The 17954-nt window shown below is 40.6% G+C and overlaps 1 protein-coding gene across 1 annotated transcript in view; it reads right to left on the reverse strand.

Annotated features, from left to right (window-relative positions):
• RNF145 (ring finger protein 145) overlaps positions 1–8107 on the reverse strand; it is a 50813-nt gene extending 42706 nt beyond the window's left edge. Inside the window, exons 1-3 of the mRNA XM_063724367.1 lie at positions 7976–8107; positions 7285–7382; positions 2161–2385 (exon numbers count right to left, since the gene is read on the reverse strand). Of these exons, the coding sequence (XP_063580437.1) occupies positions 2161–2344 (184 nt within the window). The 5' untranslated portion in view covers positions 2345–2385; positions 7285–7382; positions 7976–8107. The remainder of the gene's footprint in view (positions 1–2160; positions 2386–7284; positions 7383–7975) is intronic.
• Positions 8108–17954: the final 9847 nt, after the last annotated feature.

Genomic DNA, 17954 nt, shown 5'->3' on the forward strand with positions numbered 1-17954 from the left:
ACCAACGGACCACTGTACTCTTTAACCCAGCAACTTCACTTCTAGTAACTTAGCCCCAGGTTATATTTGTACTTGTTGAAATTACAGCTACACAAAGTTATTTAGCACAACGCTGTACAAAATAGCAGAAGGCAGGCTATCTAAAATGTCCACCAATGGAGTAATTAGTTCAATAAATTATGGTATATCCATACGAGGATACTATGCCAATGTAAAATGCAATCGGGAAGAGGAGAAATGAGGCCTCAACATCTACTCAAGAGAGTCTTTAAGATCCGGCAGACTGTCATCATAAGAAAAGAGCACAAGACTCTATTTCATAAATATCTAAAAGCAGTAGTTATGGCTCCACATACAACACAAACAAAAACCATGATTCAAAACCATGTATACCATGCTAACATCTGTATAAAAAGGGAGGAAATATATATTTTTTATATTTACATATATACATAAAAATATCTCTAGAATTATACAAAAAGGAATAAAAGCTACATGGTGTTCAGAGTGAGAACTCAGTGAATGAGTAACAGAGATGGGAGGGAGATACTTTTCATTAAATACTTTTTATGCTTTTTTATTTCTGAATATAAATACATTATTTTATTAAGGTGAAATTTGATTTGTATTTGAGGGTGAAATTCTGTAAACAGGAGCATTACATAAACACTATGTAATATTTTGACAAAGGTAATTCCAACCAAAACATTGTTCAAGCTGAAAATATCTGTTCATGCAATCACTGAGCTTACTCTGCTTTGGCATGGAGTAAGCATATTTCAGATGGCTCAATTGACTTTCCAAAATTATAAACCAGATTATGAACTTCAATTGTACTTGAAAACATTCAATTTCTAAAATTAATATTTCTGGTTATCAGGCAGCTGTTTTTATAATAAATATTTCAACCTATTCAGAAATAATATATAAGCACATTTTTAAAACCACAGTATGTATGACTTTGCTGATTAATCTAAAAATCTAAGCCAAGTACCCAGTTGTTCTACAACTGACGGGAATTACTTTCCATAAATTGGCTAACATACAAAGCCTTTCATAAAAGGCTGAGAATTACAGTGCTTTGCAACATAAAGGAACTTTCTCATTTCAGAGACGTTCCCAAGGTAGTGTCATCCACAAAAGATGGGTTTACTGAACCGAAACGTTTTGTTTCTAGTGCACCATCTTTTCTACTACATCATAGTTCTTTCCACAACAGCTTACCTCTTAGGGATGTAAGGGGAACGTTCTCAGGGCTAAGTTTTAGAACCCAGAAAGTCCTTTTATAGATAAAAATAAATCTCAGAGAGACAGGACAACTCTTCATTACTTTATAAAAGATATATTTTGTGACAGGCAACTCTAATAATAAAATATTAGCAAAACCACTATAGTACCATTCAAACCATGTCTGGAACTCTGCAATCACAGCATTAATAAAATATATTGCTATATACATTACAAATAAACCAAAACTTAACCTAAAAAGTAAGGATCATGACTTTTATTCTAGATAAATTTTATCTGTTTCATGCCTGTATTTCTTGACTTTAATTTCTTCAATCTCTCATCATTATTTTTACCACTAACCCCATAGCATATCAATGACAGTTCCATTTTTCTTGAAAAGGGATTCAAGCAAAAAAAAAAAAAAAAATTACAGTTCCAGGAGGATTTTTTTTTATGGAACAAAATATTATAGTATAATTTCCCACATTTCATTTAACTGAACCCTTTATCTTCAGCTGCTGTTAATGTTTTCGTTTGTCTCAGGGAACAATAAAGAATGTTGCATTTTAAAAAGCTTACTTTCCGAATTACTACCAAACCCCAAAACAAGGACAAATTAGAAGAGGCCAAATGTCTCTAAAAGTATTTCTCATTGTTTATATTTCATCATATTAAAATCTAGAATGTTTTCTTCTGCCTTCCAGTTTTATCCAGTAAAATAAATCCAATACTGCTTACTTTCTTGTAGCCTTAATAATTCATGTGCAATGATAAGACAAAACTATCAACAAGATTCATAAACACTCATCAACAACTATATCACTATCATCTTAATGAAAATGAACTTCATTTTACCCAAATTCAAAAAGATACTAAGACATAAATCAGAATGCTCATTAGAAGATTAGAAAATGTGATGTAGACACTCACCTACATAATGCATATTAAGAGCCAAATACTTATACTGGAAAAGAGGGTTATTACTAAGGCTACTTCTTTGGATCTGCTGGAAAAAGGAGCTGACATCCCATCTGTACAGGACATCCAACAGCATGATGCTTGGCACCCTCAGGGCCACATTTAATACTGCCTCCAGTTTCTCCTTCGCAGCCATGTTGGTTTTTTTTTTTTCTTTTTTTTTTTCTTGGAGAAGACCTAAAATTCAGAAGACACAATATACAAAAATAAAAAGTCAATACAAATCGCTTTTAGATATCCTCTCACGAATCTAATAGGTTGTCACACACTGTACAGAACTATGTGAGAATGCATAATACTACTTCTCAGCCACATCTACTATTTTTAGATATTCATGAAATAACCTCTGTATTGTGTTTTCCCATTGACCCATTCAGTTCTGTCCAATCTTATAATTCTGATTAAATGTTCTGGCCTCAAAACTAATTTTTTAAAAGGCCACTAACTCCAAATCTAGGAACAAAACACTCTATAAGACTACTGTAACTTGTATAAAATTAACTTGAAAAATTCACTCACTCCAATAAAACTGCGATTTATGTAGCTCATAAGAGGGTGAATTTTGAATATTTACTCTATGAAAAAGCCTAAGCAACTCAATAAAAACTTCATAACCGCACGTTTAGTTTGCAGCATCTTGTACTCTATGCTTTTCCTTATTCACTTACAATCAAAATTGAAGTGCTAAATTTACAATCCAGAGAACTCATGATGTAGATACAGGTAGAGGAAACATTATTTACAATATCACTTCCTTGAATCTTTAAAGTTAAATATGGTCTAAAATTCCCATAATCTGCCTTCAAGTGTTCATCAAATTCTTCCCTTGATACACAGATAAGCAGGCACATGGAAGAAGCCAGGCATTGAGTCTGCAGCCCGTCTCTGCACAGACCATGATAAGTAGTGAGGGGGCGGGGGGCGGGGGGAGGAGGAAATGAAAGGCAGTTATCAGGACAATTTACTATTTAAAGAGAGAATTCAATGCCATACTGCTTTATATGGTAGAACTTCAAATTAATCCAAAAAAATATAAAATAGGGCAAACAAGGCTGGGCACAGTGGTGCACGCCTGTAATCCCAGCACTTTGGGAAGCCGAAGCAGGCAGATCATGAGGTCACGAGTTGGAGACCAGCCTAGCCAATATGGTGAAACCTCGTCTGTACTAAAAATACAAAAATTAGCCGGGCATGGTGGCGCACACCTGTAGTCCCAGCTACTTGGGAGGCTGCCGAAGAAGAATTGCTTGAACCTGGGATGCAGAGGTTGCAGTAAGCAGAGATCACAATACTGCATTCCAGCCTAGGCAACTGAGCTAGACTCCGTCTCAAAAAAAAAAAGGCAAACAAAAGTGGGTAAAGAACAATTTAAAGAGTAAAGATAATTCTGGATTGTTGGCTCTGACAATATCCTCTTAAGAATTTTGCTGAGAAAGCTAAACACATTTCCAGCTTTAGCAGTAATTTCAGACATTACAGGACAAACGAAAACATTTATTTCTGCAGAAAATTATAGTGACAGATTGCTATGCTATGGTTAAATATTTGTCAGTATTTCCATCTTACCCTCCAATTTTCACAGCTTCCTAGTTCTGATAGTTAAAAAGCTAAAGGCAACCCAATTAGGCACACTATTAATAAAAGCTTTTCAATAATCATATATCAACCATTCCCATAACCCAAATGTTTTTTATATATAGCCTACCAATAATATAGACTTAACATTTTTATAGATAAGTACTGCAACTCTGATTATTTCACAAGAATAAGATCATTTTCATAATTTTCCTACATAAGAAAAAATATTATTGTGAAAATAAGAACTAAATATCATGTCCTAAGAAGGAAAAATGCACGGAAAAATAAAATCTCTAACCTTTAATATTTATTGCAAACCAACCACTGAGGAATCTAAATTTCTCAAAGCCCATGATATTATCATTTTTTCTAATCCCAGGAAAAAATACACCAAAATATTCACAGAAATTGTTGGTACAGAGTTTAATGCATTTTAATGTGTATAAGCCATCTAGATAACTTCAGGAATTACAATGGAAATACTTACTTTGGTGAGCAAACTGATAACCCAATACACTCTTGGGAATTTATTTCAAAGTAATATTGAATAGATTTTCTCACAAACCACCAGCCACCATATTTGAAAATCACCAGTACTGAGATGACAGTATTACTGAGAGTCTTTATACTGCAATTGAAAAGTAACTATTTTTCTATATTCTGGAATCCAATATAAATCATTACCTTTGTTTTTATAAGTAACAAGAGAGGGAGGAGCTATTACTGATTTAACACTTGTAGCCCATATTTATTTCATTTGATTTGAAACCTTTCTCTTTTTCCAATGCTTTGCTATTTTAAAATGTGCCCATTTTCACCATTTACTGTGGCTCCTAAACGGGTAAAGAAGAAAATTTAAACTAAACAAATAACTAATCCTGCTTTAGAAATCAAGATCTGCTAGGGAAGAAAAACTCCCTAATCCGTACAGAGGATCATCTCTATTACAAAAGTCCATTAGCAGAATGGTACATGTTCCCTCTTTATTTCCACCCACCACTCCTGCCTAACAAATATAATAAGAAACAGAAAACAGGACATATTTCTATTTCTATAAAGAGAAAATACTGGGTCCCGAAAGCTATCAATAAAAAACAATATCCAAGATCCCCAACTCTGCTACATAGTCAACTCAAGACTGAAATGTTTTTAACAAGGACTTTGGATAAAATTAAATATGCCCAAATAAACGAAACTAAATGTTTCATTTATTTCTATACGTGAATGTTATTTTAGCAAGTCAGTGGCAAGCTGGTCATGTATAAAGGCACTGACGAAACAAATTTAATACATGGAAAATCAAAGAGAAAAAAATTTCAAAACCTTATCACTTTGAACCTTTCTAAAGTAAAAGAGCACATGATAGTTACCAACACAAATAGGTACTTTACGCTACCCTTTAGCACCACACACTAAACCAACATCAAAACAAAACTTTAAAATATTCATCTTCTTTGCAAGTACTTGCAATTACTCGCACCTGCCAAATCACTATATCATACAAAGACGAAGTAAAATGGAGCCTTCTCTCCTGATCTAGAGAATACCTTTATAATGCTGCCTAATTTATCCTTTTCCAGATTTATTGTCAGACAGGGCTAATCAGCATATTCTAAAGTACAGGGGAGCTCAATATTCTCTTGAAAACAAAATAATACCAAATAATCCTAGAAAATAAGCAGGAGAGCTGAAAGCAGAAAAAATCGAAAGGTTTAACACACCCAAAGCCAAATATATAAACTTCCTATACTGTTTTATCTTCTATGCAAGATTTTAAAATGTCCTCCTTGAACTTTGAAAAGAACTGGGAAAGTAATACTCCAACATGATGTCTCTGCAGGTAACATAAACTAAACGTGACTCAAACTTAAAGACGTTTTACACAGTAAAACAGCTAAAAACAAACCAAAAAAAAAAGGCATTTCTTTCCAAAAACCACAAGAGAGGTGCAACAAATGTTAACCAAAAAGGAGACCTCAATGAGTTCATTAAATGACTTTCTCAGGCTTAGAAGCAGCAATCGGTAATTATGAAAACAGTAATGTCTTGTACAAGTATAATGCTGTACAGTTTACCATTCAAATTTGTGGGTTAGAAAACACAGGGGGCTTCATTCTACACTTTCCTGAAAATATGGGATTTTAGTTTTGAACATGAAGAAACCAAACAAATTGTCCTGAATAAGAAAAATGTAGGTTTTTAAAGTCACAGCTAATCTCTGAAGAACTATGTCAAATAAGAGAAATGAAAAATGTGATTTTTTCATTTCTCTTATTTGACATAGCTCTTCAAAAAAAAAAAGTAGTCACACCTCCTAAACTCTTTTTTTAAAAAAGACAAAGAAAAAACAAGAATGACACGTGACCCAACTTAAAACTATTCAGTACAATACTTCTACACCTTCCCCCTAAAAACGAAAAACAAAAATCATCATTCACCATTATCTCCTTTCTTTCTCCCAACCAATTAAAAAAAAAAATTCTACCATCAACTGAAACTGATCTTAAGAAAACTAAATTTTCGGGCTGTCCATCTGTTAGGATGGTAGGCCTCACTGAAAATGTTAAGAGCACAAAGCTAGAGCCTAAAATTCTAAGTAAAAGCCCAGAACTGAGATACCAGCAAAGAGAATGCATTTCTTACATAAGCAATGGCACATGTTTTAAATATAGCTGGTCCTCCCCACTCCCACTCGTTGCTAGCTAACTTTGTATGTACCTGATCTCCACATAAACTACTAGCAATTCTGTGGTTTCTCATCATCTCCAAAACCGCAAAGACAGGGAGTCTACTCTGAATACAAAGGCCATCTTTCAACTTAAGGAACAGAGAGAAGAAATAAAACTGCTACCTCTGCCATCGGCCGCTCAGCCTGGGTCACGACTGCAGCACCGACAGCTCATTCTTTTGGGCATGATTCAAGATTCAGTAAAACTGCACACTCCGTATTTTAAAAAATAAAAAGACACACAGTCCTCTCCTTCCCTTTCAGACTAGTTTCCTGTTTACTGCTGACTGCGACGCAAGGCCATCCATTAATCTTTGATGCCTGCTCACTGCACAGGCCCCTTCCTCTCTCCTCGCACCTCCTCCCACAACGCCTGCTGATCTCAGCTGCGTTTGAACTACAGTAACCCCAACCCAGCTCGCGGCAAGCAGGCAGCGCAGCAGCAGTAGCAGCAGCAACCGGGCCGCCGCCGCGGGGCTAAGAGATTACGTTCAGCAAAAACTCTGCCACGAAAGAGGCTCGGGAGCTCCCCTCCTATCTCGCCAAGGGTGCTGACTCTGTCGCGCCACGCCACGTACCAAAAGGCTCGCGAAGAAAAACGCAGGGGAAGTTCAGCATCCCCGAACAGAAAGGGAACTCATTCCAAAGGGGGGTTCACGGGTCTGAGGGTCCTTGGGTGGGGAAAGCAGAATTGGAGGGAGAAGACAGAAGGGATGGCAAGAGAGAGGAAACCACGGGGACAAAAAGGAAGGGATGAGGAGCCCTCTTACCATAAAAAGGGACTGACGGACGGGATGCAGAGCAATGGGTCCCCCCTCGAAAAATGGACTGGCAGGCCCTTCCGCACCCCCAAACAACGTCGCACCACCTGAAAGCGGGGAGCTTGAGTTTGGGGCTGCGTAGATCAAAGAAAGGTAAGACGAAGGGAAAGAGGGAGGGGAGCTTGGAAGCAAAGTGAACAAAGAGGCAAAAGAGGCAAAGTTGGAAATGGAAACGAGAAAGGGAGCTGGAAAGGGGCCGCTCTGGAAGGGTCTTGAAAAAGGCCTAGAAATGGGATGCTGGGGAGGCAAAGGGGGAGAGCCCCGAGGAAGGGCATCTCAGGAATGTAAGGAACCGCTCCAGGCCCTGGGAAGAGGAAGGGATGGGAGGGCGGGGAGGCGGCAGCCGAGGTCCGGGAGCTGGAGCAGAGGGGGCTTTGCGCGGGGCCCAGGAGGGGAGAGCAGGGTCAGAGGGAGGCGAGCACCGCGGGAGGAGCTGGAGGATGGGAGGGAGGGGTGCTGCGGGTGAAGAGGGGATGTGGACTCCTACAAGGCTAGGGAGAAGAGGGAGGTGAAGCGAGATAAAAGGGGCGAACAGGGAGAAGAGGAAGGAGCCTGCGACGCGATGGGGGAGGGGAGGGAGGCCGTGGGAAGCGGCCGGGGGCGCGGGCATAGGAAGGGGCCTTGCGGGCGGCGTGGTCACCTCAGGCTGCGGACTCCCTCCCTGGGGAGCGGCGCTGCCGGCGGGCGAGCTCCGCAACTCCCCGGCTCTCTCGCCCGCCCTCCCGTTCTCCTCGGGCGGCGGCGGCGGGGGCCGGGACGACGCAGCTCACAGCGGCGGCTCCTCTGCGCCGGGCTTCGGATGCTGCTTCTGGGGAGGCGGAGGCAGCGGCAGCGGCAGCGGCCCGGCCCGTACGGTCACCATCGTCCGCGGCAGCAGGCGCTCGCGGGCTGAGCCCCTCAGCAGCCGGCGCCGGCGGCGGCGGCGGCGGCGGCCATGGCCTCCTGCGTTCGCTCCTCCCGCCCCCGGCGCTCTGCGGCGGCCGCGGCCAGACTTCCGCACTCTGCGCCTGCGCGCGGCCCAGCCAGCGCGGCGCGCCCCTCCCCCGCCCCTCCCGCGCGCGCCCGCGCTCACTCACAATCGCGCCCGCGGAGTGCTTTCCGCACCGCCTCCGGTGCGTGGGCGGGAGACATAAGCCTAGCCAAGCCGATACAGCCCGGCTCGGGTGGCTATGGAGAGGCGTACCGCAGAGACACCTGTACGCGCACTGTGACACGCGCCATTCTGACACACGTGCTCTCTCGCTCCCAAACACCACGGGCCGCAAGCGCTCACACCCACACTCACCTGCAGGGACCACGTGGGAGAATTTGAAGGGCTGATCTTGTCCCGGTGCATTCGCAGTAGCAATGATGCGAGAATTCGTTTTAACCTCGTCCCTGACTGGACTAGACTGTAAACTCCTTGGCGTCTGGGATGGCTCAGCCGTGCCCAGCACCGAGTGCAGGCACTCAAACCCCTGTGGAGTAAGTGACTGGATGAATGAATGCATTGGAACTGTTCACTGAGTATCTGTAACAATTTTGATCCCATGGTTTGGTACAAAGAATTTTATTGCAGTATGAAATTAAATGGTGTTGGTGTGTTTGTCTTGTCTTGGCCTAAGGTTCAAAACAGGCTAATGTATATTTTCCCCTCCCCAACGTAGAGAAGTTCCACTTTGTCTGTCTCTGTGCCAGTCTCTATCACAGATGCGCAATCCTACCCTAATTTAAATGTCCACACCTTTTAGGGCAGGAACTGTTCCCCACAATACATAACCTGAAGCATATTGTGTGTTTACACAACGATAGTCTTCTGGGCTTGGCAAGACTTCTCATTCCCTGTTTGTCTACCACTCTGCCTCACCACGACCTTCTGCAACCCCCACTTTTATCTCCCCTGTCTTCCACCACCACCAAAACCCCTCCACTGTTTCTTGCTTTCTCTTTCGTTAGTTCCTGGGGAGCCAGTTGCTATGAGCACCTAGCCTGGCCTTAGATGTTGAAAGGGCCAGTGTACACAGAAGATACACACCCAGTGATGGGTAAGATGTTGCAACTATACTGGGTCATGCTGAAATTGTGAAGCCTCAACTTCTTCATGTGTAAGATAAATTAATGTACTGTAATCTCGATGTCTGTGTTGAGGACCCTCCTTGAAAATTCAAGTCTCTGGCCTCTGCTCTTTGAATGGTAAACCCCCAATTCTGAACACTCTTGTATCCTGCTGAAATTGTGAAAGCAAGCTCTGTATTTAGAAAATGCAATCCCTGGAGGTATCAGTCAACCAGACTCCGAGTAACTTGCCTTCCATTAGTTTGATAGCTCTGTAGGAATCAAGGGTTTAAAATGTGTGGGAATTGTGTACATAATTCACTATAACCACCTTTCATCCAGGTGCCTCAGACTACTTCACCATAGTCATAAATCCTGTCACATCCCAGGGAGGCAGTTCATGAGTCTCTTTATCTAGCCTTGTAAGTAAAAAAATTACAGAGGCCACATGAATAATGACTGGAATAGGAAATGGACCAAGGTAGCAAGGCCTTATCTTGATCCCCTCCCTGTTTTAACAACTTTACATCTGACTGAGTCAAGAAAACCTAAGGCCAGAAACAGATTACAAACAAGTCAAAATGAACGTAACACTAAATTCTAACTTCATTTATTTATTATTCTTGGATAAATGGCAGAATCCTGAAAATGTGATTCTAAAAGGAAGTATGGTTGCTGGATTTGCTTGGTTTTTTTTTGTTTGTTTGTTTGTTTGTTTGAGACGGAGTTTCATTCTTGTTGCCCAGGCTGGAGTGCAGTGGCGTGATCTTGGCTCACCGCAACCTCTGCCTCCTGGGTTCGAGCAATTGTCTTGCCTCAGCCTCCCAAATAGCTGGGATTACAGGCATGCGCCACCACACCTGGCTAATTTTGTATTTTTAGTAGAGACGGGGTTTCTCCATGTTGGTCAGGCTGGTCTCTAACTGGATTTGTGTTTTAAATGGAGGAGAGGCCTACTTCAGCTCTTACCTTTCCTTTTTTTAAAGTGGGGGAAATGGCTTCAAAGCCCTGTAACCCTCACTATAAGTATTCTGGACTTGTAAAAGCCGGAAAAAGTCACATGTCTTCTTACCTTTTAACTTAATAGCAGCTGCCTGTAAATGCCGAAGTTCAAAACAAGTAAAGAAAATTACTCTGGTAATGAAAGGGTTACTGCTATTATAGTGCTGCTAATCCAGTTATGAGAAATCTCCACATTGCCAGAAGCAGGTAATTAAACAGAACTAAAAAGAAACGCAAAAGAAAAAAGAAGTGGGGGTGGGGCGGGTGAAGAGAGGGCAGCTCAAATAAAAGAGCTCAATCAAGTGTAGAGGAAGTACTTTCTAGAGGCACCCAAACCCACCCAAATCAGGAAAAGCAAAGAGCTAAATTTGTCATTAAGTACCTGGAAGAAACATAAGGAAATGTCTAAATGCCACAGCTTGGTCATAAAAGGAACTTACTTGCCCAGGGTGCTAGAAGGAAAGAAGTGGTATGTTTATGACTGCCCAATGGCAGGCCATTCAGGATTCCAAAGGTTATCTTCCTTCCTGTCTAAATGCATCCAACATTGAGGAGGAAGTCAGCACAAAGTTTGGAAGAGTGCATATATGTTCCAGTTCTAGCCATTCCAAAAGACTCGTTCCTGAATTCCTGATAGAGCCAACTATTGCTAATAGTCACATAGAAATAGTCTTTTGTTGCAAATCCTCAGACAACTGATGGCCACTTTATTATGCACTGCCTTCTAAATCTAGAGAAAATCATATAATGGATTTCACATGATGGGGCCAAAATCCAAAGAACTTTGGATAGCCAGCATTGGGAATATGAGGGAGAATTTTCATGTCTTCATTTATTCACACACTTTCTTGTTCCTAATGTGTTCTGGGCACTTTGAGGTTTTCTTTATCCAATTCAAACAACCAGATATTCAAAGATATCCAGTTCAATAATCAACTCCCTAATTAGAAGAGTCTAGATAATATATAGAATCCATTCAACCTGGCTACCCTCATGGTTTGATTTTGAGAGCCAACTCGACGAGGAAAACTAGTTTTGTTAGGCAACATTATTCAGTAAAGGGAGGTTCACTCTTTTTTTCATATATATATATATATATATATATACACAGCTTAATTAACATATAATCCACCTGTTTTAAAGTGTACAACTCAGTGGTTTTTAGTATATCCACAGAGTTGTATAACCACCACCACAATCAATTTCAGAACATTTCATCATAACCTCCCGCCGGGGAAAAAAAAACCCATATCCATTAGCAGTTACTTACCTTCTCATCCCAGCCCTAAGCAATCATTAATTGTTCTGCAATCACTAATCTTTCTGTCAGATTTGCATGTTCTGGACATGTCATATAAAGAGGATCATACAATATGTAGCATTTTGTGTCTGGCTTATTTTACTTTACATAACATTTTTGAGGTCCATGCATGTGTAGCATGTATAGCATGTATTGGTACTTAATTTTCTTTTCTTGCCAGATAAAATTCCATTGTGTAGATAGATATACCGTGTTTTGCTTATTCATTCGTCAGTTGATGGACACTTGAGTTATTTCCACTTTTTGGCGTTTATGAATAGTGCTATTATGAACATTCATGTACAAGTTGTTGTGTGGACACATTTTCATTTGTCTTGGTAGAATTGCTGGGTCACATGGTAACTCTATGGTTTCACTTTTTGAGGAACTGCCAAATAGTCTTCCAAAGTGGCTGCATCATTTTACATTCCCACCAGCAGTATATGAGAGATTTACTCTTCTATTCAGATGCTTCCTATCTGTTAGCTATGGGATCCTGTACCAAGTGTACGTAACTTAAGAACACCTCCATTTATTGTCTGTAAAACAGGGATAGTGATAGTATCTACTTTGCGGGGTTGTTGTGAAAAATAAATGAGATGATGTATGCTAATATTCTTGGTACAAAGTCCTCAATAGTTCCCCCTCCTTTTTTTTTTTTTTTTTTTTCCTTCGAGACAGGGTCAAGCAGTCCTCCCACCTCAGCCTCCTGAGCAGCTAGGACTACAGGCATACACCACCACACCAGCTAATTTTTGTGTTGAGACAAGATATTGCCATGTTGCCCAGTCTGGTCTGGGCTCAAGTGATCCACACGCCTCGGCCTCCCAAAGAGCTGGGATTACAAGCATGAGCCACAACACCTGGCCTAGTTGCCTTCCTTCTGTCTGTAGTATTTGGTTGTCAACTTTTATTCTCTAATAGGGAGATAAAGATGAAATTGTAACTTTATATTAACACTAAGTGATTCATACGCATAGCTGGTGCTGAATAAACACTTTTCATGGATAATTGAAAACAGCAATAGAACTTATATTGTTTTAACACCAAAATAAATTTATTTCTTTCTCCCTGGTGTGGAACTAATACCTGAGACTATAAGAAAAGAAAGCACAGAAATAAGTCAGCTTTTTTTTTGTTTTGAATTTTCAGATTTTTCTGAAAACATTTTTTATTTCCCCACATTTCAAGAGTTTCAAACATATAGAATTAAAAGAATATTCTAATGATCACCCATATGCATACCATCTAGATTCAACAATTGGTAGTTTTTGCATGTTTGCTTTATCTATGTGTGTGTGTCTTTTGCTAAGCTATTTTAGAGAGCTACAGACATCAACACACTTCACTCCTAAATACTCCAACCTGCTGCTTCTAAAAATTTTACCAATTACCATTACTGCACCTAAGAAAATGGAGTATAGTTCTCTAAATCCTCTACTGCCCGGTCAATACTCAGATTTTCTCAGTTCACCTCAAAATATCTCTAAAGAAGATCCAATCTGACAAGCCAGCTTTGCTTTTCATCAATCTGAGCACTTGTGACTGTTTAGAATCACTAACATCAGCAGAAAAAAATTGTATTTTTGCTGTTGTTTTCAGATTTTAGCTCAACTGGCACCTCTGTTCTACCCAGCTACTTTCTTTGCCTTGGTTCTGATTAAGCCTGAGGTAGGGAGTAGTGCAAAACTGTGTGTTGTTGTTTATGTGTGATGATATTCAACTAAATAAAATGGACATTGATTGTCATAGACATTTGTTAGCTACCTCCTCTCTATTCTTCTCCTCTTCTTCTTTCTAATACCAACTTGAACCTTGAATAAACAGGTGGTCTGTTGGCTATTGACCAGGAATGGGCTCCACCAGTTTATCCTTTCTCCCTTAGTGCTTAGTCCAGGGAAGGACCTGTGAGCCACATTGGGCCAATCAGAGGTAAGACTAAACATCAGAGGTTTTGACTGAGCTATGGGAAGAGCAAAGTTTCACTTTCCTGCTAGACCTAAAAAAGGAAACCTGTAATCCCAGGAATTTACTGGCAGCTATCTGGGATACAAAAGGAAAGAACCAACTGAAGATTTAGCCAACAGAAGAAAGAGAACCTGAGACAAAAAAGAAACCAGGACCTGGTCACAGTGTAAGAACTCTAAGTCTTATCTGAAGCCAGCATGCCGACCTCCTCACTCTTTAATTTATATTACCCGATAGATTACCATTTTTGGCTTAAGCCAGTTTGGGTTGTGTTTTCTATTATTTACAGTTAAGAGTCCCAAGGCATTCAATCCTTATAATTTGCTTGTCATCCATCCCTGAGTATAATATGCTGCTATGAACATAAGGAGGTAACTAATAATAATAATATTAAGTACATAAAAACACAATTGTACAGCTCCACATACTATTATGAAATACAACCATTTAACCACTATCCAGAAATATAAGCTTGTCCACACCCCCGAAGATCCTCACATGCCCTTTCATTCACAGCTGTCTCACTAGCCCCAAAGGTAATCATTTTCCTGACTTTAATGTAGTCACTTTCTTTTCTTTCTTTGACCACCTAACTATGAATTCCTAAAAACTGTAGTCTGGTTCTGCCTGTTCTTGAATGCTATATAAATTCATAAAATAATCAAGTATTTGATTTTTTTTTTCCTTTTTTTTTTTCTTTTTTGAGATAGACCCTCTCTCTGTTGCCCAGGCTTGAGTGCAGTGGCACAATCTCGGCTCACTGCAACCTCTGCCTACTGGGTTCGCACGATTCTTCTGCCTCAGCTTCCTGAGTAGCTGGAATTACAGGCATGCACCACCATGCCCAGCTAATTTTTGTATTTTTAGTAGAGACAGGGTTTCATCATGTTGGTGGCCTCGGACCCCTGGCCTCAAATGACCCATCCACCTCGGCCTCCCAGAGTGCTGGGATTACAGGATTACAGGCGTGAGCCACCATGCCCGGCCTAGATATTCTTTTGTGACTAGCTTTTTCTGCCTAACACTGTGAGATTCAATTATGTTCTCGTGAGGCTACAGTTATTTCATTTTCATTGCAGTATAGAATTGTCATATGAATAGAACATGATTTAATCATCCTAGTACTTATGAACATTGAATTTATGAACATTAAAGTTTCAGTTTGGAGCTATAGGTATGGTGAATCATGCTGCTGTCAACATTTTTGCCCTTGCCTTCCTGGTCACCACGTGTACACATTTCCCTTGAATTGCTGGGCCACAGGGCTACGTATCTTCAACTTTCTTAGGTAACTCCAAACTGTTTTTGAAGGTGATTGCAGCACCTTACTTGCCTAATAGTAATCTGGTTCCTGTTGCCCTGTCTCCCAGCCTATGATTGGTATTGTCAGACCTTTTAATTTTAACCATTCTAGTGGGGTTTTTAACTTGCATTTCCCTAATTGCCAATAAGGTTGAGTACTTTTTCATATTTTGGGGGCCTTTTTAGATTTCCTTTTTGATGAATTGCTCAAGTCTTTTCCCCAATTTTCCCTTATGTTGTCCTTTGCTTGTTGTTTTCTTTTGTAATTCTTTGCATATTATGAATGCAAGTCCTTTGTCAATTATGTGTCAAGCAAAATGTTCTGTTATGTAGCTTCCCTTTTTAGTCTCAAATGATGTCTTTTGAGGAAGATAAATTTTTAGTTTGAATTTAATATTTTTTATGTGTAATGCTTGTTTTAAACCTGTTTTTTCTGTGCTCGACAGCACCATCTCTGTCATAAATTGAGTGTGCATATCTGAATAGATCTGTTTCTGAACTTTCTATTCTATCCCACTGGTTTCTTTGTTTATCCTTGTGCTGACACCAAACTGTTCCAGTGACTCTAAGAAGTTGATGTGTGATAAAGCACATCTTCCCACTTGGTTTTCTTTGTTTTGTTTTGTTTTCGGGAGGATCTTGGTTCTTTGCATTTCCATATCAATTTTGGAATCAGCTTGTTGAGTTTCCCAAGATCCTGCTGAGGTTTTTAGTTTCCACATAGAGATCTTACTTATCTCTTATTACATTAATTCCTTCGTGCCTGGTTTTTTTTTATGCTATTGCTAATGGTAATTTACTTTTTTTTTTGAAGAGGAGTCTCCCTCTTTCATCCAGGCTGGAGTGCAGTGGCACAATCTTGGCTCATCATAACCTCCGCCTCCCAGGTTCAAGCGATTCTCCTGCCTCAGCCTCCCAAGTAGCTGGGATTACAGTTGCCCACTGCCATGTCCAGCTAATTTTTGTATTTTTAGTAGAGATGGGGTTTCACCATGTTATCCAGGCTGGTCTCAAACACCTGACCTCAAGTGATCCCCCCATCTCAGCCTCCCAAAGTGCTGGGATTACAGGTGGGAGCCACCACGCAGGCTGGAAGTTTGCATTTTATTGTATGTTAGGCTTCGAGGATGTAACAGTAAATCTCAAGAGTCTCTGACCCCAAGACCTTCCAGTGTCTTAGAGTGGGGGCAGACACATAAATGATGTGGGTTGGTTATCACAGATATACAAAGTGGTGTGGGTTAGTTGTGATAGAGGTGAGAAAAGGTTACCATGAAAATGCAAATAGTGTGAAGTGGGTGGGATTAGCCCATTTGTGGGTTCTTGAGGTGGTGGGGAGAGACATTCTGAGTGTTGAAAAATACATAGGAGTCAGCTGACCGGGTGCTGACTCACACCTATAATCCCAGCACTTTGGGAGGCTAAGGTGGGTGGATCACCTGAGGTCAGGAGTTCAAGACCAGCCTGACCACCATGGTGAAACCCTGTGTCTACTGAAAATACAAAAATTAGCTGGGCGTGGCCGGGCATGGTGGCTCACGCCTGTAATCCCAGCACTTTGGGAGGCCAAGGTGGGTGGATCACCTGAGGTCAGGAGTTTGAGACCAGCCTGACCAACATGGCGAAACCCCATCTCTACTAAAAAAAAATAAAAATATTAGCCGGGCATGGTGGCATGCACCTGTAGTCCCTCCCAACTACTCAGGAGTCTGAAGCGGGACGATGGCTTCAGCCCAGGAGGCAGAGGTTGCAGTGAGCCGAGATCACGCCACTGCATTCCAGCCTGGACAAAAAAGCCAGACCCAGTCTCAAAAAAAGAAAAAAAAACATCTTCAAACAACCCATGGAGAGTCAATAGCTTCTCACAATAGTTGATCAGTTATAAAAAGCCAGCTAGCTTCTACCAGTTAAGATATCAGTAGCAGTGGTGCCGATTGTTCAGATTCTATGAAATTACAACTCCTATGTGTTATGTATTCTATAATGTGAAGCAACCTGTGCACCCTGCAAACCAGGGTCCCTTGTAAATCACTGCATGGAGTAGTTTCATGGAGTAATAGGAGAATCAATGATATTGTGGGTCCTCTTTTATCAGTTATGTCACTTACCACTGCATATCCATATATTCTTTCTAATAAACTGCTATGTATTAAAAAAAAAAAAAAAGAAAAAAAAAAAAAGATGTGCATCCAGAAGAGAAAGAATCAAGTTTAGGCACCTGCCAGATGCGGACAACCTGAAGACCACCAGCAACCTGCACTTTCTCAGCTGGCTTCTGCCCAGGTGGGGTCTGATGCAGCTACTGGTGCCTGGGGAGGATTTAAGTAGGGGAGAGAGAGCATAAGGTGACCACAGGCCCTCACAGGTGCAGAGAACTCTCACTTTTTGAATGGAGATTGAGGCATTTAATTAATATCTTGACACATTTCTAATTACCAAAGCCAGACTGATTTTTTTACTTAAAGTGAGTAGGACTGCCCACTAATTAAGAATTCTTGGTATCTGTCCAAGTTTCCATTGGAAGGCAGAAAAAAATTACTCCTTCTGAATCCTTAAAGGGATAGTGAGTGATAAAATCAAATTGCATTTTGATTGCATCACGAATCTTGTGAGTTACTTCCAGAGTGTAAAGTTCATATAAGAAAGGATACACAAAACAATAATGATTGGATCTCAGACTTACAGAGGGAATGGAGGGAAAGATGAGGTAAGCTGGGGCCAGTCCAGGAGTTAAGGAGGGACTTTTCATGCCATGCGAAGGAGTTTGGACTTTAACACGGAAATCAGTTAAATGCTGAGGAGTTGACTTAGAAGAGTAACATTTAGGGCATTTACTATGTTTTAGGTCCTGTACTAGGTAGTTTACATGAATTATCACATTTAATTATCATGAAAAACCTATGAAGTAGATAGTATAATTATTGCCATTCTAAAAATGAGAGAACTGAGGCATAGAGAGGTCAAGTAACTTGTCCGGAGTCACACAGCTAGCAGTAGCAGAACTCAGATACAA

Source organism: Pongo abelii, chromosome 4 (genome assembly GCF_028885655.2).
Source record: "Pongo abelii isolate AG06213 chromosome 4, NHGRI_mPonAbe1-v2.0_pri, whole genome shotgun sequence".
NCBI classification, from domain to species: Eukaryota; Metazoa; Chordata; class Mammalia; order Primates; family Hominidae; genus Pongo; species Pongo abelii.